The 16,659-nt window shown below is 46.6% G+C and overlaps 2 protein-coding genes across 2 annotated transcripts in view; one reads left to right on the top strand and one right to left on the bottom strand.

Annotated features, from left to right (window-relative positions):
* Window positions 1-1,494: 1,494 nt before the first annotated feature.
* On the bottom strand, window positions 1,495-7,829 carry pnp6 (purine nucleoside phosphorylase 6; the record flags this gene model as incomplete). The annotated part of the gene is made up of 6 exons (XM_084451387.1): window positions 1,495-1,691; window positions 2,077-2,267; window positions 2,530-2,705; window positions 3,382-3,485; window positions 3,606-3,775; window positions 7,801-7,829. The coding sequence occupies 6 exons, from the start codon at window positions 7,827-7,829 to the stop codon at window positions 1,495-1,497; spliced, it is 867 nt and encodes a 288-aa protein (XP_084307513.1).
* A 1,296-nt stretch (window positions 7,830-9,125) lies between these two features.
* Window positions 9,126-16,659, top strand: part of hydin (HYDIN axonemal central pair apparatus protein) — a gene marked incomplete at both ends in the record, with an annotated part of 48,537 nt that continues 41,003 nt past the window's right edge. Inside the window, 9 exons of the mRNA XM_084451386.1 lie at window positions 9,126-9,263; window positions 9,600-9,725; window positions 10,632-10,751; window positions 10,848-10,982; window positions 11,079-11,278; window positions 11,422-11,546; window positions 14,339-14,540; window positions 15,022-15,205; window positions 16,448-16,547. Coding sequence (XP_084307512.1) covers window positions 9,126-9,263; window positions 9,600-9,725; window positions 10,632-10,751; window positions 10,848-10,982; window positions 11,079-11,278; window positions 11,422-11,546; window positions 14,339-14,540; window positions 15,022-15,205; window positions 16,448-16,547 — 1,330 coding nt within the window. The remainder of the gene's footprint in view (window positions 9,264-9,599; window positions 9,726-10,631; window positions 10,752-10,847; window positions 10,983-11,078; window positions 11,279-11,421; window positions 11,547-14,338; window positions 14,541-15,021; window positions 15,206-16,447; window positions 16,548-16,659) is intronic.

The following is a 16,659-nucleotide window of genomic DNA, read 5'->3' as shown; positions in this document are numbered from 1 at the left end:
CATAGTTAATATTTCATACCTGCTCCTCCTCATCTCAGCTCATGAATGATAGAAACACGGGCGTGCTGCTGCTACTGTTTCTGATTAAACTAACGTCACGGCTTCTGTGTGCTGACATATTTCGGCTGTGTGTGTGTCTTGTACAGTATATGTGTGTGTCGTATGTGGGTAAACCGTGGAAGGGTGTGGCAATACTGTGTGTGTGTGTGTGTGTGTGTGTTTGGTTCACTCACAATAACAGCACAACACAAACGGTTACACGTGCCATCTCTTGTTTTATTCCAGAACCCCATCTTGTATGAAAATACATTCACTAGCAGCAGAGATAACGCAGGATAAGTGCATCAGCACCATGTGTTGACCAGACCTTGGCTGAGGCCTGAGGACTTCCGTTAGCACCTTAAGCTAAAGCCCGGGTAAAAACATAGAATAGTCTCTGTTCAAACCCCCATCAGCCACACCTACTTACAGCAGTGTATAGAATTCCTCAATACATTACCAAATGACAACATATGAAATCACTTCAGCATATTGCAATACATTAATATGAAAATAACCTAATAGTGTTTAAATAGATGGTGTTTAAGTAGATAGTGCACTCTGTTGGTTTGTGTTTAAATAGATAGTGCACTCTGATTGTACTAATTATCCAATAGATTGACATAGTAAAAATAAATAACTGATTCCAAAAAGGTAGAATAATAGGTATACACCATGATTTATAGGCAAGAATAAATAATTCATTTAAAATCTGCGCTAACTGTAACATCCTGGCTGACAAGGCTGTCCTAGAGCCACAGTAGATGGCTATCCTTCCTCCTCTGTTGACTCTGACTATAGGTACATTCATTAACCCTGTGGTAGCAAGTCTTTCCTCTCATCTAGGCATGTATCAGCTGATGGTTACAATAATGTTGCCAATGTTTGTGTAGTGCTCACTGTGTGTCACTCTGGTAATGCCAAAACGTCTCTGTTTGAGTCTACTGTATGATGAGGACTAAGACCTGATTCATAGTCGACGTAAACAACGCAAGCTACGTTGTGAACGCAAGCTCCAACATGACTCGAGAGCTTGCGTTCTGTGTTGCAGGAATTGCACTATTGCTTGCGTCAAGTGACAAATTTCGGCATGACACATGCAAGGACGCAACGAGATCTTGCGTGGCTTTGCTAAGCTTGCGTTGCTTGCGCTTATGTAGTTTGCGTCGACTATGAATCCGGCCTAATTGTTGTCTAAAGTGTCAAATCAAATTAAAGCATCACCACATACAGCAATGAAAATAACTTCTTATAATTAATTACAATAATGTCCCTGTTCCCGATGCCTGCTATAACATTTACTGTAGAGATTATGAAATATAATATATCCTTATGGATGGGGCCCTCACAGAATAGTCCAGACCAGATTGTATTGTCCAGTCCAAATGTAACTCTGTTAGACTGGTCCAGTCCCTACATTAATCTCGTCCAGTCCAGATGTTAATCAGGGATGGTCTATATCTTGGCCAGCAGGTGTCTGACCAGCCTCTGCAGGTCTTGTGTCCGCATGCGGGTGGTCTCTAGCACCTCCTGGTGGTTGGTCTTCTCCTCGCTGTCGTAGTCCATCACCACCTTGTTGGTGATGAGAGAAAACCCCAGAACACGAAGACCACAATGGCGGGCCACCAGCACCTCAGGCACCGTACTCATACCTGGGGGGGGGGGGGGGGCATTAAGTACATTACCAGGGGTGTGTGTGTGTGTGTGTGTGTGTGTGTGTATGTATGTGTGTGTGTGTGTGAGTGTGTGTGTGTGTGTGTGTGTGTGTGTGTGTGTGTGTGTGTGTGTGTGTGTGTGTGTGTGTGTGAGCATGTGTACACGCATGCCTGTGTCTGTGTGTCCGGTCGTCTCTACTAAGTAAGTAAGTAAGTAAGTAAGTAAGTAAGCAAGTAAGTAAGTAAGCAAGTAAGCAAGTAAGTAAGTAAGTAGGCAAGTAAGTAAGCAAGTAAGTAAGTAAGCAAGTAAGTAAGTAAGTAAGTAAGTAAGTAAGCAAGTAAGCAAGTAAGTAAGTAAGTAAGTAAGTAAGTAAGTACTAACCCACAGCGTCAGCGCCCAGGGTCTGCAGAGCGCGACTCTCAGCGATGGTCTCGTAGGCGGGTCCGGCCAGCATGCAGTAGACCCCCTGCTGGAAGAAGGAGCCGCAGCCCTGCTCCTCCGCAGCCTGCCTGGCCAGAGCGCCCAGCTCCCGGTCGTACGCGTCGGACATGCAGGGGAAACGCACGCCGAACCTGCACGCACACGCACACACGTGGACAAACACATGCACACGCACACACAGACACGCATGTACACACACATACACACAATATTGTAGAACTTTATACAGTACAATTAATGCACGCCAAACCTCAATATTATCTCCCTCTCTCTCTCTCTCACACACACACACACACACACACACACACACACACACACACACACACACACACACACACACATACATACAGTATACTGTACAAACACCAGTACTTTAAGCTGCTGTCTGCTCACCTCTCATCATTGTGCCCACAGAGGGGGTTCTGGCCAGCGAAGCCAGGCATGTTGATATGATCCTTGATGAGCATGATGTCACCAACATTGAAGCGACCGTTCAGCCCGCCGGCCGCGTTGGTCACAATCAGAGTCTCCACCCCCAGCAGGAAGAACACGCGGACAGGGTACGTCACCTGGAGAGAGAAAGAGAATATGGGAACATGAAAACATGTCAGCTGGAGAGAGAAAGAGAGTATGGGAACATGAAAACATGTCAGCTGGAGAGAGAAAACGTGACAACGTGCCATTCAGGCCCTTGCTAGCTACAAAGGTCAGACCATGGCTGACTTGTACAGCAAAGTGAATGTTAAAAATCAACGTTTAACCAGTAAGTGGTCTGCCGGTCTATTAATCCCATAGCTGTTAAAGGTTAGTCAAGCTAAGCCATTCTTCTTATGGAATATGCAGTGTTCCTAGGGTTCTTCTTATGCAATATGCAGTGTTTCTATGGTTCTTCTTATGGAATATGCAGTGTTCCTAGGGTTCTTCTTATGCAATATGCAGTGTTTCTATGGTTCTTCTTATGGAATATGCAGTGTTTCTAGGGTTCTTCTTATGGAATATGCAGTGTTCCTAGTGTTCTTCTTATGGAATATGCAGTGTTCCTAGTGTTCTTCTTATGGAATATGCAGTGTTTCTAGGGTTCTTCTTATATAATATGCAGTGTTTCTAGGGTTCTTCTTATGGAATATGCAGTGTTCCTAGTGTTCTTCTTATGGAATATGCAGTGTTCCTAGGGTTCTTCTTATGGAATATGCAGTGTTTCTAGGGTTCTTCTTTTGGAATATGCAGTGTTCCCAGGGTTCTCACTGTGGCGATGTCGTAGCCCTCGTAGAAGTGAAAACGTCCCTGCATGCAGACAAACTGACGTCCCTCCAGCTCCCCGAACACCAGCTGGCCTGCGTGACCCGCCACTGCAGCAGTCAACACAGGGTTAATAGAGGGTTAACACAGCGCAGCACTAAAACACAGCACAGGCAAGACGGAGTTAAACCGCTGTCAACAGCAGGAGGAACAGTAACACAGACTCTAACCTGTGCTATGGGGGAAGCGGGGGATGTCCTTATAAGGAAAGGTGTTCCTGTTCTCCAGCAAATCGGCCAGCCCCCCCAGACCCGAGCCGCAGATGATGGCCACCTTCGGTCGCTGCTGCGTGTGGGCCAACAACCAGTCTGCCGTCTCGCGGTAGTCCTCATACCTGTAACTGTTAAAAACACTGTCTCTTTATAGTCCTCATACCTGTAACTGTTAAAAACACTGTCTCTTTACAGTCCTCATACCTGTAACTGTTAAAAACACTGCCTCTTTACAGTCCTCATACCTGTAACTGTTAAAAACACTGTCTCTTTACAGTCCTCATACCTGTAACTGTTAAAAACACTGTCTCTTTATAGTCCTCATACCTGTAACTGTTAAAAACACTGTCTCTTTACAGTCCTCATACCTGTAACTGTTAAAAACACTGCCTCTTTACAGTCCTCATACCTGTAACTGTTAAAAACACTGTCTCTTTATAGTCCTCATACCTGTAACTGTTAAAAACACTGTCTCTTTACAGTCCTCATACCTGTAACTGTTAAAAACACTGTCTCTTTACAGTCCTCATACCTGTAACTGTTAAAAACACTGCCTCTTTACAGTCCTCATACCTGTAACTGTTAAAAACACTGTCTCTTTACAGTCCTCATACCTGTAATTGTTAAAAACACTGTCTCTTTACAGTCCTCATACCTGTAACTGTTAAAAACACTGTCTCTTTACAGTCCTCATACCTGTAACTGTTAAAAACATTGTCTCTTTACAGTCCTCATACCTGTAACTGTTAAAAACACTGTCTCTTTACAGTCCTCATACCTGTAACTGTTAAAAACACTGTATCTTTACAGTCCTCATACCTGTATTGAATATTGGTGATTTTCAGAGAAATGCCTTTTAATATGATCCTGTTAGCTATTTCCTAATTATGATGATTGACCTCTGAGTATGGCTGTCGGCTTGAGTTTTCAGTAAGCAACGGTGTCCCTCCATAGCCTTCCATAGACTTATGAGATAAAGACATTCCATGGCTGGTACACTCTGGGCCAAACACCATTGTTGTGGTTAGAGATAAAGGCCTGGGCGCCGAGGCGGCATAGGTTAACGTGTCAAAACAAGGCCACAGAAGAGACCAGAGACAGTCTTATCGGAGAAGAGACGAGGAAGGGGGCGGACACTCAAACCACATAAAAACGTTGCAACAAGACCAATGCTTTGATTTGGATTCAGACAGCATACAGAGAGGTCAACTGTACATTAGGCATGCCATCGTCTTTTGTATGTAAAACCTTCTGGAATAAACCGCTTTTGTTGGGGCTCAAATCCCGTGTTGGAGAGATTCATTTGGAATACACCTAAAAAGGAGACACTGGACTGTGTGGTATTGTGTGAGATTGGGGCCGTATTTTATTGAAATCAAAACACAACGCAGAGCTAATCAAGGACAATAATAAAAGACAACGAGATTCATCAATTGTAACTGTTAAAAACACTGTCTTTTTACAGTCCTCTAGAGTATAATGTACTGTACCTGTAACTATATACAGTAACATCAATCGATCAATCAAACTTGTAAAAACGACTATCATAGCACATTTCATATACAGACGTAACACAATGTGCTTCTCAGAAAAGGGGGTGTACATATGTTGTACAGTAGCCTATATACTGATTCTGACACTAATTTTCCAGATGGCAGCAAAAATAACAGTTCCCCCATTTAAGCCAATATACCTGAGGAGAACTGCAAAACATTCTTCCCTGACCTCTCTGAATGAGACAATCGAGCAGTTAGGTGGTACCAAAATCTGGATTGACCCCTGGACTAAATAGTTAGTTTGTAAACTACCTTGTCAGTCTTTTCTATTCATTTTGCCTCTTTCAGAATTTAAATGTATTATGCAAATTAGTTGATACATCATCTAGTGACTTCTAGCTACTTTTGGGAGAGCCAACAGCAACTTCCCTTACAGAGGAGTTGGCAACACTGTTCTCACCTGGTTCTTGCTCTCTCTCTCTCTCTCTCTCTCTCCCTCTCTCTCTCTCTCTCTCTCTCTCTCTTTACCAACAAGGAACATTGGCTCTTGCAAACCGGAAAAGAATAGGATATTAAACCTTTTAAAATAAAATCTCTATCCACCTGTATTTGTTTGTCCCCTGTCTCTGTGATTAAAATGATTTCAGAAATAATAATAATAATGATTTTTTTATTATTATTATATGGGTGCTAAGATGAAATTCAGGGGTGCTTGAGCACTCCTAAAAGGGTCTTAAATCACCCTTGGGGGGAGGGCAACTTGAAAAGTAGTTAGGTTACAAATCTTTCCAACTTCTCACTGGCCAGTGGCCACATTGACTTCCACTGTAACCGATCCACTGTAGCTGTGTGTACACCTGCAGAACAACTCCAGCTAGTTCAATACTGAGGCTATCAGAGAAATGATCTCTACGTGTTGGGTTCATGTAAGACAGACTGAGAATAGGCCCTAAAGTCCAAAATAATGAGCTTATCCTTTAACTAGAGAACTACCTATGACTATAGGCAGTGACTATTCTTATGTCGGCCTTTTAGCAGTAAATATCTTATATTTGTTTTATGGTTAGGGTTGGTTAGGTTATGAAAGCAGAACTTCTCCAAACAAGATTCAGCACCGTAAATATACCATAACTATAACTTTACTATCGCTGTAACTTTTCATATTATCTCCTTATACTCATCATACTTGTCTCTATGGTCTCCTGGTTGAGGGAAAAATACAGATAATACAAGCTCAAGGTAGACATCGTCATAGAAACTGGTTCTGCTTTGTCCAATGGCACAGTACCATTAGACCAAAAGGACATCCTTGTGGGCAAAGAAGACGCATGAGCTTACAAATGTCAATAAGGCTTATTCATCATGAGAGCAAGGATCTAAACACCTCCCTAACACAAACCACCTCTGCTACATGCAGGCCTCACATGTTATATATAGCTGTATTCGCTTAGCAACCCATACAGCTGGTAATGACCATCCCAACAGCCTTTGTGTGAGTGTGTGACAGAGAGAGGGAGTCGGATGGAGAGAGAGGTACCGTCGAGAGGTAGACATACGGAGAGACAGTGTAGTTGATGTGGTTCAGTGACCTTGTCTGTCATTCAAAGTAGCCCTACTCAGCTCAGTTGACAGTATGATCACAAGTTATAATCATAAACCAGATTAGGTCATCTGACCAGCACTAAAGAAGGACAAGCATCAGTCCCCAGCTCCCCTACAGATCAGGAACACAGATATTGCTCCATTGTGTTAAAATCTATCTCCATGTCTGTGATGAGGAAGTCACGGTGTGTAGGAGGGAAGCAGGACAAATAAATCACCACCGTGAACACACTGTTGGCAACAGCAAACACTGCTCCTGCAATATAATGTTGTTCCTCATGTTAACTGTGAACCAGCTTCCATCATAAAACTTCAATTTCAAAGAAGCACATTTTATGAGTATGACTGTGTATAGAATGTAATTCTCAACATAAAAATTGATTTACCAAACAAAATCCAATTCAGTTGAGCGGTACAGTAGGATAAAGCGGGGGAGTGGCTACAGGGGGCAAGAGAAAAAGATACAATCTGATTGGCTGATATGGCTCCTCACGGACACGGAGCTGTCCGTGGTGCTATCGGCAGCTAGGATCAGCGTTTTCCATTCAGCAGGCCGCGCAAGCACCGTGCCTCTTGTGAACAGGCACAATGGCTCTCTCAGTTTGTATTTATTGACAGAAATCTCCGCCCGTTGCCTTGAAAAGAGCTTGCGCTAGCTATTACTCGCTTCAATGCCAAACGGTTCGCATTAAAAAAAGAGGGGTTGTGTCTTTAAGTGATGCCCAGACTAGTATGAAAAATCATAAGAATGATAGGCTAGTATAACAGGATCAGTGCGCTATTCACGAAGGCGGAGGAAATGGTTCTTATCTACGAGGGCTTTGCTATGACAGTTAGATGGATTGGGACCGGAGCTATAATAGCTTCATCAGCGTATCTGAGGATGAAAGGGGGTGATTAGATTCAGATAGCGTCGCCAGAAGGGAGGCGATAATAAGGATTGGAGATCGAACATCATGCGCTTGAGTCCCCCAGTAGTCGGCGAATATGCTATAACATAGGCTACCGTAGCTTAGACAACCTTAAATGAACAATAGCCTACACCGTTATCTTACCTGCACTGGCCAGAGACTGGAGTATCCATAGTTGAACCGGTTTTATTCTGCAGTTTGTTACGGCTCTTGGTCAGTGACTTGTGGGTGATAAACGGTAATCGCCCGGGCGATGTCACACACTGCGACTGGCGTGGAGGGAGGGTGTGTGATGGGGGAGGAGGAGTCTGCAGAGTGCGGTCCCTTTGAACAGGCCCGCTGTCCGCCGCGCACTGACCCGAGCATTGAGCCCGGAGGAGGAATGACAATGGGAACCACAGAGAAGGGAGAATGACAGAGAGAGAGAGCATGAAAGTTACTCATTATTATAACACAAAAATGATTTACTCATAGTTTAAACTTTCGGGGAGATACATTTGTCGGACCTGTCGGTAATGTGTGTAGGCTATGCCTAACCTGAAACCCAAGGTCCGTAGCGGCTTCAGTCAGCCGGTCAGATATCTAGCCTATATCCAGCCCGTCAGTTCCTCTGATTGAAACCCCTGACCTATAGCACATATGATTTGTGTTTACGGTGCTGTGTTTCAAGAAAGTGTAACGCATTAAATTAGTTTACAGCCAGAGTAATTATGGCAAAGTAGCCTAGGCCTAACTGAATAGAGAAATAATCTGTTGAGATGTATTACACGCTCTTTAAACCGATGCAATGGTATGAAGAGGAGATGCAGGACTGGAGAGTTCCATGATAGTGTTAGTTATGCTAATTTGATCACCAAAAGATACATTAAATAAATAAACAAACAGTAGCCTAATAGCCTAAAATACTATAATCTCTTGACATCCGAGGCGCTGGCTGGACTTGCTTGCCACGGACCAATGAGAAAGCAGCTCATTAGGGAGCCGTTGCCATGGTAACGACCAAGCCTGCTAACCACCAACAAGGCGCACGAGAGAGAAACAGTCAACAGTATCTTAACTGAAGCGCTGTAGTACTAATTTAGTACTAATTTAACTATCTACTTGGTGACCAGCTGATTAATGGACAGTTTCTGTAAGTCTGTAAATAACGTTTGTTTATATAACTTCATATAACGTCATGAATACACAAATAACTAATAGAGCTAAAGTGTAATTGTTTGAAAACAAATGCTCATTCATGTTAGTTGAGCTAGCTAACGTTAGCATTCAATTAGTGCCAGTGCTGACGTTAGCTATAACTTAACAAGCATAGATAGCATTTGTTTTGAGTTGGGTTGAGCTAGCTAGCTAAACTTACCATAGCTACCTGGATATCTAACTACTTAACTAGTGATTCTGTTACTGTCCATCAGGATCTGAAGCTGTTCCAGATGAAGTGAACCAAGTTGAAGTCAACTCTCTAGCTAACAATGCCAACTTCCAAGGTCCAGGCATCTCACGCGGGTGCACTGCCAAGCATGCCCCTGAAAATACCAGAAGGGCTCAAGAGCAAAGTGTTGGCCCCTCGGAACCCTAAACTAGTTAGGCGGGAAGACAAGCCCAAGAAGGTGAGAAGATGACGGATACCCCACCCCCAGTTTGCTGTGCTTTAAGATGAGTGATCAGCGTTCTGTGAGGGTGCAGGAACATTCTAGTAATAAAAGATTTGATTGTTGAGACAACCCTGGCTGTACAGTGCTGAGTTCACTTCATAATGCATGATCACTGTTCCCTATTTCTAGCAACTAACAACAAGGATCTATCATTAGTGTTTTACTTATTACAGAGTTCTTCCCACAGCTCCTGTGGTCAGTAGTAGTCAGTATGTGACTACTGGTCTGTACGTGGTCAGTAGTGCTCTGTAGTTGACCACGGTGAGTAGTTAGACTGCTGTGTCATTGTAGATGGTCCCATCTGAATTTGCCCGTGAGAGGTCCCAGTCCACAGAGGAAAGACTGGCCAATACACATGAGATGCACCTGCCACGCATCCTGGAGCTACTGGACATGAGTGAGACCACACACCAGAAGGTAAAAACTAGGGAGAACACACACCAGAAGGTAAAAACTAGGGAGAACACACACCAGAAGGTAAACCCTAGGGAGGTAAAAACTAGGGAGAACACACACCAGAAGGTAAACACTAGGGAGAACACACACCAGAGAGTAAAAAGTAGGGAGAGCACATATTAACCCTCGTTTATATACAACAGCAGAGGTGGTTATGCGCAATTTTGGTTTAGAGTGTCTCAGTTAAACGGTAATTTTTAAAGACATTTTGGGTAAGGAAAACTTAGTGTACGATGAGCTGAACATTAAAAGTAGCATTTAATCTCGGGTGTTGTACAGGTGTCGGAACCACACTCAACTTCAAAGGTCAAGAAGACTTATCTAAGAAACTACCTATCAAAAGATAATACTAGCCGAAACAGAATGGTAGAAGTGGATGGCAAAGATGAGCCACTAGACAGAAAGTATGGCTTGGTTGTCCAGGTGGTGGTGACAACCTCTCACCTGAGCCAGACGGACTGAGAGTGGTTCATGCCACTCACATTCCTCCTATAGAGATCCATGGTAACAACAGACATTCTGTAAATCTGATGGCATTGGATAGGAAGGTGCCGTCAGGGCTTTATGTAAAATGGTGGAAGGTGTTCTGCAGGAAGCAGACAGAAGGACTCTGAATGGTTGTTGTCACTCCTACACTTCTATCTTTGACAACTCAATGTGCGTCTAAATTTCTCTATGAAAGGTTTTTATCCAAATAACTTTTTTTTTAAATGATGATGATGATTATTATTATTATTATTATCAACATTATTATTATTATTATTATTATCTCTGCATGCACCTTGACAAATGTTCCAGTGTGTTCAGTATTCCATGTCCTGAATGATTGGGAGGTTCTTCACCCTGACCCTGTTCTTGTGTCGTCAGTTCTCCTCGGTAGATGTGGACCAGGCTCTGTTCCAGCCGTACCCGTCTGAAATTGTGTTCCAGAACTACACTTCCTCAGAGACCTTCCAGCTTCCCCTCACCCTCCGCAACAACGACAAGGTGGGCTCTGGCTCCCAGCATGCTCTCTGCTCACACTGCTACTGTATGTAAATGCCAGCAACACATCTGTATTTGTTTGTTTGTTTGTTATTTTAGATTCCTCGGCTTGTGAAGGTGGTGGAGGAGGATTCCCTGTACTTCCGTGTGGTCAGTCCGGTGGACGTCTGTAACAAGGTGGCACCAGGGATGGCCTCCACGTTCACTGTCCTCTTCACCCCTCAGGAGAACAAGGTACCGCGCCGAGGGTCACCAGACACCTCCCTTCCTGTGTGTTGGGGACTGTGATTTGATCTTTCTCTGTCTCCGTGTGTCTGTGCGTGTGGTCAGGACTACCTCCACCGGCTGGTGTGTGTGACGGAGAGAGAGCGGTTTGAGGTCCCCATTCGGGCCATCGGAGCACGGGCTGTCCTGGACTTCCCTGACCAGCTGCACTTCACCGTCTGCCCTGTCAAAACCTCGGCCCAGCGAACCCTACTGGTTCGCAATATTGGCAACACAGACGCCAAGTTCCAGCTACGCACGCACAGGTTAGACCAACAACAACAACACCAAATTCCTATTTAACATACACCCACATCCACACACACACACACACACACACACACATAAATAGCAGGCGTGTTGGAGTCTTCTGCCCTATGAACCCGGCTGTGTTCTGTGTTGTGTCAAGCCCTTTCTCAGTGGTTCCCCCTGTTGGAACGGTGGGGGTAGGAGGGTGCATGCAGGTGACAGTCGACTTCCTACCCAAGACTGCTGGAGACCACCACCAGGACCTGGAGCTCCACTACCACACAGGTCAGACTACACACACACACACACACACACACACAAGCCTCTTCCTCCAGCAGAGAGGTGAACCAGGTGGGAGGAGAACGTGGTGGGGGTGGGACAGGGCGAAAAGGGAAGTTAGGGGGGGGGGCAGTTCCGTAGTGATCCCTGTGTTCCAGCTGCTTTCAGCTGCTGGGTTAGGAGGAGGAGGAGGAGCCTAATGCCTAAGCACCAGGTGGTCCGTTGTTGCGAGCGCAGAGTCGACCAGGATGTGCGTGCCTGTGATGGAGAGGCACAGAGGAGGAAGGGCGCCGGAGTGAACCGCAGGGTACTGGACGAGGCCAAAACAGCTTCTCTTCAATACCTACTATAGGATCGGGGGGGGGGGGGGGGTTGATGGAGAAGGTGAGAGAGTGGAGGCAGCACATGGTGAACAACAGCATGGTGAGGCATGGAGGGTCATTAATGTGGCTGGGAGCTTCCGGACAGCGAGCTAGCCAGACGTATGGAGGATCGGGAGGACTGGACGCGCCGATGGAGGGCTCGTCCGGGGACGATCTGCGGTAGAGAGAGCTGAGGGGAGGGGCAGAGGCTCGGTCAGCTGACCTGTCACAGACACCTGCCTGCTTGGGGGAAAGGCACTGCTGGTGCCATAGGAGGGGACATACTGTAGAATGGGCTGCAGGTGGATTATGAATATGTGACCCTTTACAACATCAGTCACAGGCCTTTATTAGCCAGGAACATATTGAGGAGAGAAGCGCATTCTATTTTAATCAAGTGTGTGTGTGTGTGTGTGTGTGTGTGTGTGTGTGTGTGTGTGTGTGTGTGTGTGTGTGTGTGTGTGTGTCCTCTGAAAAGACCACTTTGGGCCCATCGGGCGAATCATTTTTAATTTAGTACCTTTCCCCGTCTGCGTTTCATATATGTTTCATCTCGGGTGTTCAGACAAGGTTCTCCTCTGGGTTCATAAAAGCAGAAGTTACCGCAGAGTTTCTATAGAGGGTTGGAGGGATGAGTTGTTAAAAGCAGCAGGGTAGAGCAGCAGGGTAGAGCAGCAGGGTAGAGCAGCAGGGCAGAGCAGCAGGGCAGAGTAGCAGGGTAGAGCAGCAGGGTAAAGCAGCAGGGTAGAGCAGCAGGGCAGAGTAGCAGGGCAGAGTAGCAGGGTAGAGCAGCAGGGTAAAGCAGCAGGGTAGAGCAGCAGGGCAGAGTAGCAGGGTAGAGCAGCAGGGCAGAGCAGCAGGGCAGAGCAGCAGGGCAGAGTAGCAGGGCAGAGCAGCAGGGCAGAGTAGCAGGGCAGAGCAGCAGGGCAGAGCAGCAGGGCAGAGTAGCAGGGTAGAGCAGCAGGGTAAAGCAGCAGGGTAGAGCAGCAGGGCAGAGTAGCAGGGTAGAGCAGCAGGGTAGAGCAGCAGGGCAGAGCAGCAGGGCAGAGCAGCAGGGCAGAGTAGCAGGGCAGAGCAGCAGGGCAGAGTAGCAGGGCAGAGTAGCAGAGCAGAGCAGCAGGGTAGAGCAGCAGGGCAGAGCAGCAGGGAAGAGCAGCAGGGTAGAGCAGCAGGGTAGAGCAGCAGGGTAGAGCAGCAGGGTAGAGCAGCAGGGCAGAGCAGCAGGGTAGAGCAGCAGGGCAGAGCAGCAGGGTAGAGCAGCAGGGCAGAGCAGCAGGGCAGAGCAGCAGGGCAGAGCAGTGCAGAATGGAGCTGTTGTCATATTGTCAGATTACTAGAGTGAGGGGCCCTTGGAGAGAGAGAGGGAGAGAGATTGATAGAGAGAGAGAGAGGGAGAGAGATTGATTGGGAGAGAGAGAAAGAGAGAGAGAGGGTTTGTTGTGGTGTGCATGTTTCCATGTTGGCCATGGTGAGCAGCAGGTCAGGTGCGGAGATCTGATTTGAATCTAACCAAACCTTCCTGGAGATATTTACATTATTTACATCACCGACCACTGAGAGAGGCAGCCATCTGCACCATCATTATTTCTGGCTAGATGTGTTTGACTAGGTGTGTCAAACCCTTTCTCAGTAGCGCCCCCTGTTGGAACCATGACTGCTGGAGAGAGGGTGCAAGTGACAGTCGACTGACTCTTTAGTCAGAATCCAAAAAGCCAGGGATTTAGTACTGACCTTTGATCATGTGAAGTTTAATATATGTTTTAGGGTGATGAACAGTAGTTTGAACCTCTGACCACCTGTACTATTTTCTCCCTAACACCCTGGCCTGCCTGTCAAGTTAGACCATGATGAAGTCTTATAAGATGTCACCCATACCTTTCTTTTGCTCTCTATTAAAGCAATTTGAAGACTATTATTTATTTAATTATTCATAATGATCCTGTTATGCCAATGAGAGAGTGGGAGGTCCTAGCTTGAGAGAGAGGGAGGTTCTAGCTTGAGAGAGAGGGAGGTTCTAGGTTGAGAGAGAGGGAGGTTCTAGGTTGAGAGAGAGGGAGGTTCTAGGTTGAGAGAGTGGGAGGTCCTAGCTTGAGAGAGAGGGAGGTCCTAGCTTGAGAGAGAGGGAGGTTCTAGGTTGAGAGAGAGGGAGGTTCTAGGTTGGTGTTCTACCTTTCAGCCTGTGTGTGGGTATTTTGAGACTTCCCACAGTCTCAGATCCTACACATGGACAACACGCATCCAGATGAACTTGTATTGACCAGCATTAAATGTGTCTCTCTGTAAATGTTTGATTTATGTGTGTGTGTGTGTGTGTGTGCTTGGTTGTGTGTGTGTGTGTGTGTGTGTGTGTGTGTGTGTGTGTGTGTGTGTGTGCGTGCGTGCGTGCGTGTGTGTGTGTGTGTGTGTGTCTCTGGTTGTGTGTGTGTGTGTGTCCAGGGGAGGATGTGTATATCAGCCTCTATGGAGCGTCCACGGACGTGAGCGTGAGGCTGGAGCGCAGCTCTGTCCTGGTGGAGAGGACGTACGTGTCCCTGTCCAGCCAGCGCAGCCTGGCCATCCTCAACAGGAGCGACACGCTGCTGCACTACCAGTGGAAGGCCTTCGCCACCGAGGAAGAGGAGGAGGAGCAGCGGCTCAGGTAGGACACCAACCTAGAACCTCCCTCTCTCTCAAGCTAGAACCTCCCTCTCTCTCAAGCTAAAAACCTCCCTCTCTCTCAACCTAGAACCTCCCTCTCTCTCAAGCTAGAACCTCCCTCTCTCTCAAGCTAGAACCTCCCTCTCTCTCAACCTAGAACCTCCCTCTCTCTCAAGCTAGAACCTCCCTCTCTCTCAACCTAGAACCTCCCTCTCAAGCTAGAACCTCCCTCTCTCTCAACCTAGAACCTCCCTCTCTCTCAACCTAGGACCTCCCTCTCTCTCAAGCTAGAACCTCCCTCTCTCTCAACCTAGAACCTCCCTCTCTCCACCTCCCTCTCTCTCAACCTAGAACCTCCCTCTCTCTCTCAAGCTAGGACCTCCAACTCTATTAACCTACGAGCTGCAACTGGATCCGTGCCTCTACCAGCGGACGCCTCCATGTCCCTCTCTCTCTCCCTCTCTCCACCCTCCTCTCCCCAGGGAGCGTGCTGAGCTGCGGCAGGAGCAGGAAGACGAGATGGAGGACTTCCTGTCCGAGTGTGACGCCGACCCCACGGTGCGAGACCGCCTCTCTCTGCTGTCCAGAACCTTCCAGGAGCGACGCAGGCAGCTGCGCCGGGACCTTCTGGCCTGTTCTCACAGCCACATCACCGTGGAACCACCGGTGGGTCCTAGATTAAACACAGCTACATCACCGTGGAACCACTGGTGGGTTCTAGAGTAAACACAGCCACATCACTGTGGAACCACCGGTGGGTTCTAGATTAAACACAGCCACATCACCGTGGAACCACCGGTGGGTTTTAGATTAAACACAGCTACATCACCGTGGAACCACCGGTGGGTTCTAGATTAAACACAGCTACATCGCTGTGGAACCACTGGTGGGTTCTAGATTAAACACAGCCACATCACTGTGGAACCACCGGTGGGTTCTAGATTAAACACAGCCACATCACTGTGGAACCACTGGTGGGTTCTAGATTAAACACAGCTACATCACCGTGGAACCACTGGTGGGTTCTAGATTAAACACAGCCACATCACTGTGGAACCACCGGTGGGTTCTAGATTAAACACAGCCACATCACTGTGGAACCACTGGTGGGTTCTAGATTAAACACAGCTACATCACCGTGGAACCACCGGTGGGTTCTAGATTAAACACAGCCACATCACTGTGGAACCACTGGTGGGTTCTAGATGAAACACAGGTATAGTACAGTGGAAACCACTTATAGTGATCACGGTTACAGTGATCAACTGCTTATATGGATCAAAAAGCTTAGGACAGAATCATTCATATACAAGTGCTGTTTAAATCATTTGTTTTGCTGTAGTAATCAAGGAATCCGCTTACAGTGTTCATTTTGGGTCTTTTCATGTGTGACAATAGATGGAAAACAAGTAAAACTATAATACATTTCCCATGATAGCCTACTTTGCCGCGCAATAACCCATCTGCTTTCGGTTGGCTAGGGATGTGTGTGACCTGGGTCCAAACCCTTTTCGAGATGCGAAGTGAAACGAGATGTCAATTCGGTCTGTGTCAGGCTATAGGCAGCCCTGTGAGACCACCCTGATGTCGCCAGCTCACGTTGTTACTCGCAATACTGCGGATACTCTCGATAGAGAAAATTGGCCAATCAGTGTTGGTTCTGAGGAATTTGAAATACAAACAGCTATGCTGGGCGGGTTCATGACAGCGAGGAGCGGTTGAAGTTAGCGCGAGATAGACCTTTAGAGGGTTCATCCAGTCACCGGCCAAGTAGTTTTGAAAGTGCCTGCCCTTTTCCAAACAGTTTTCAATGGAGAGTTCCCAGATGGTTATGCGAAGTGTGTGAACTGGATCAGCCTCAGGACTGACCAGTTGAGTGACCAGGTGTGTGTGTGTGCGTTTTTCCAGGAGGGGGACATCTGGCCCAATTCCTCAGCAGACGTCAATATCATCTTCAAGCCTCAGGAAGCTATGAGCTACCAGCTCACGCTCTACTGCGACATCACAGGCTGGTCCCTGTTAACATATCAAATCAAACTTTATTTGTATAGCGCATTTCATACACAGAGGCGACACTGCACTTGGTCATGGATAGGGCTCGACATAGACTGCATTCAGCT

The sequence above is a fragment of the Borostomias antarcticus genome, assembly GCF_949987555.1.
Source record: "Borostomias antarcticus genome assembly, chromosome: 16".
Taxonomy (NCBI): Eukaryota; Metazoa; Chordata; class Actinopteri; order Stomiiformes; family Stomiidae; genus Borostomias; species Borostomias antarcticus.
The sequence above is the reverse complement of the archived record's forward strand: the minus strand, read 5'-3'. Positions and strand labels throughout refer to the sequence as shown.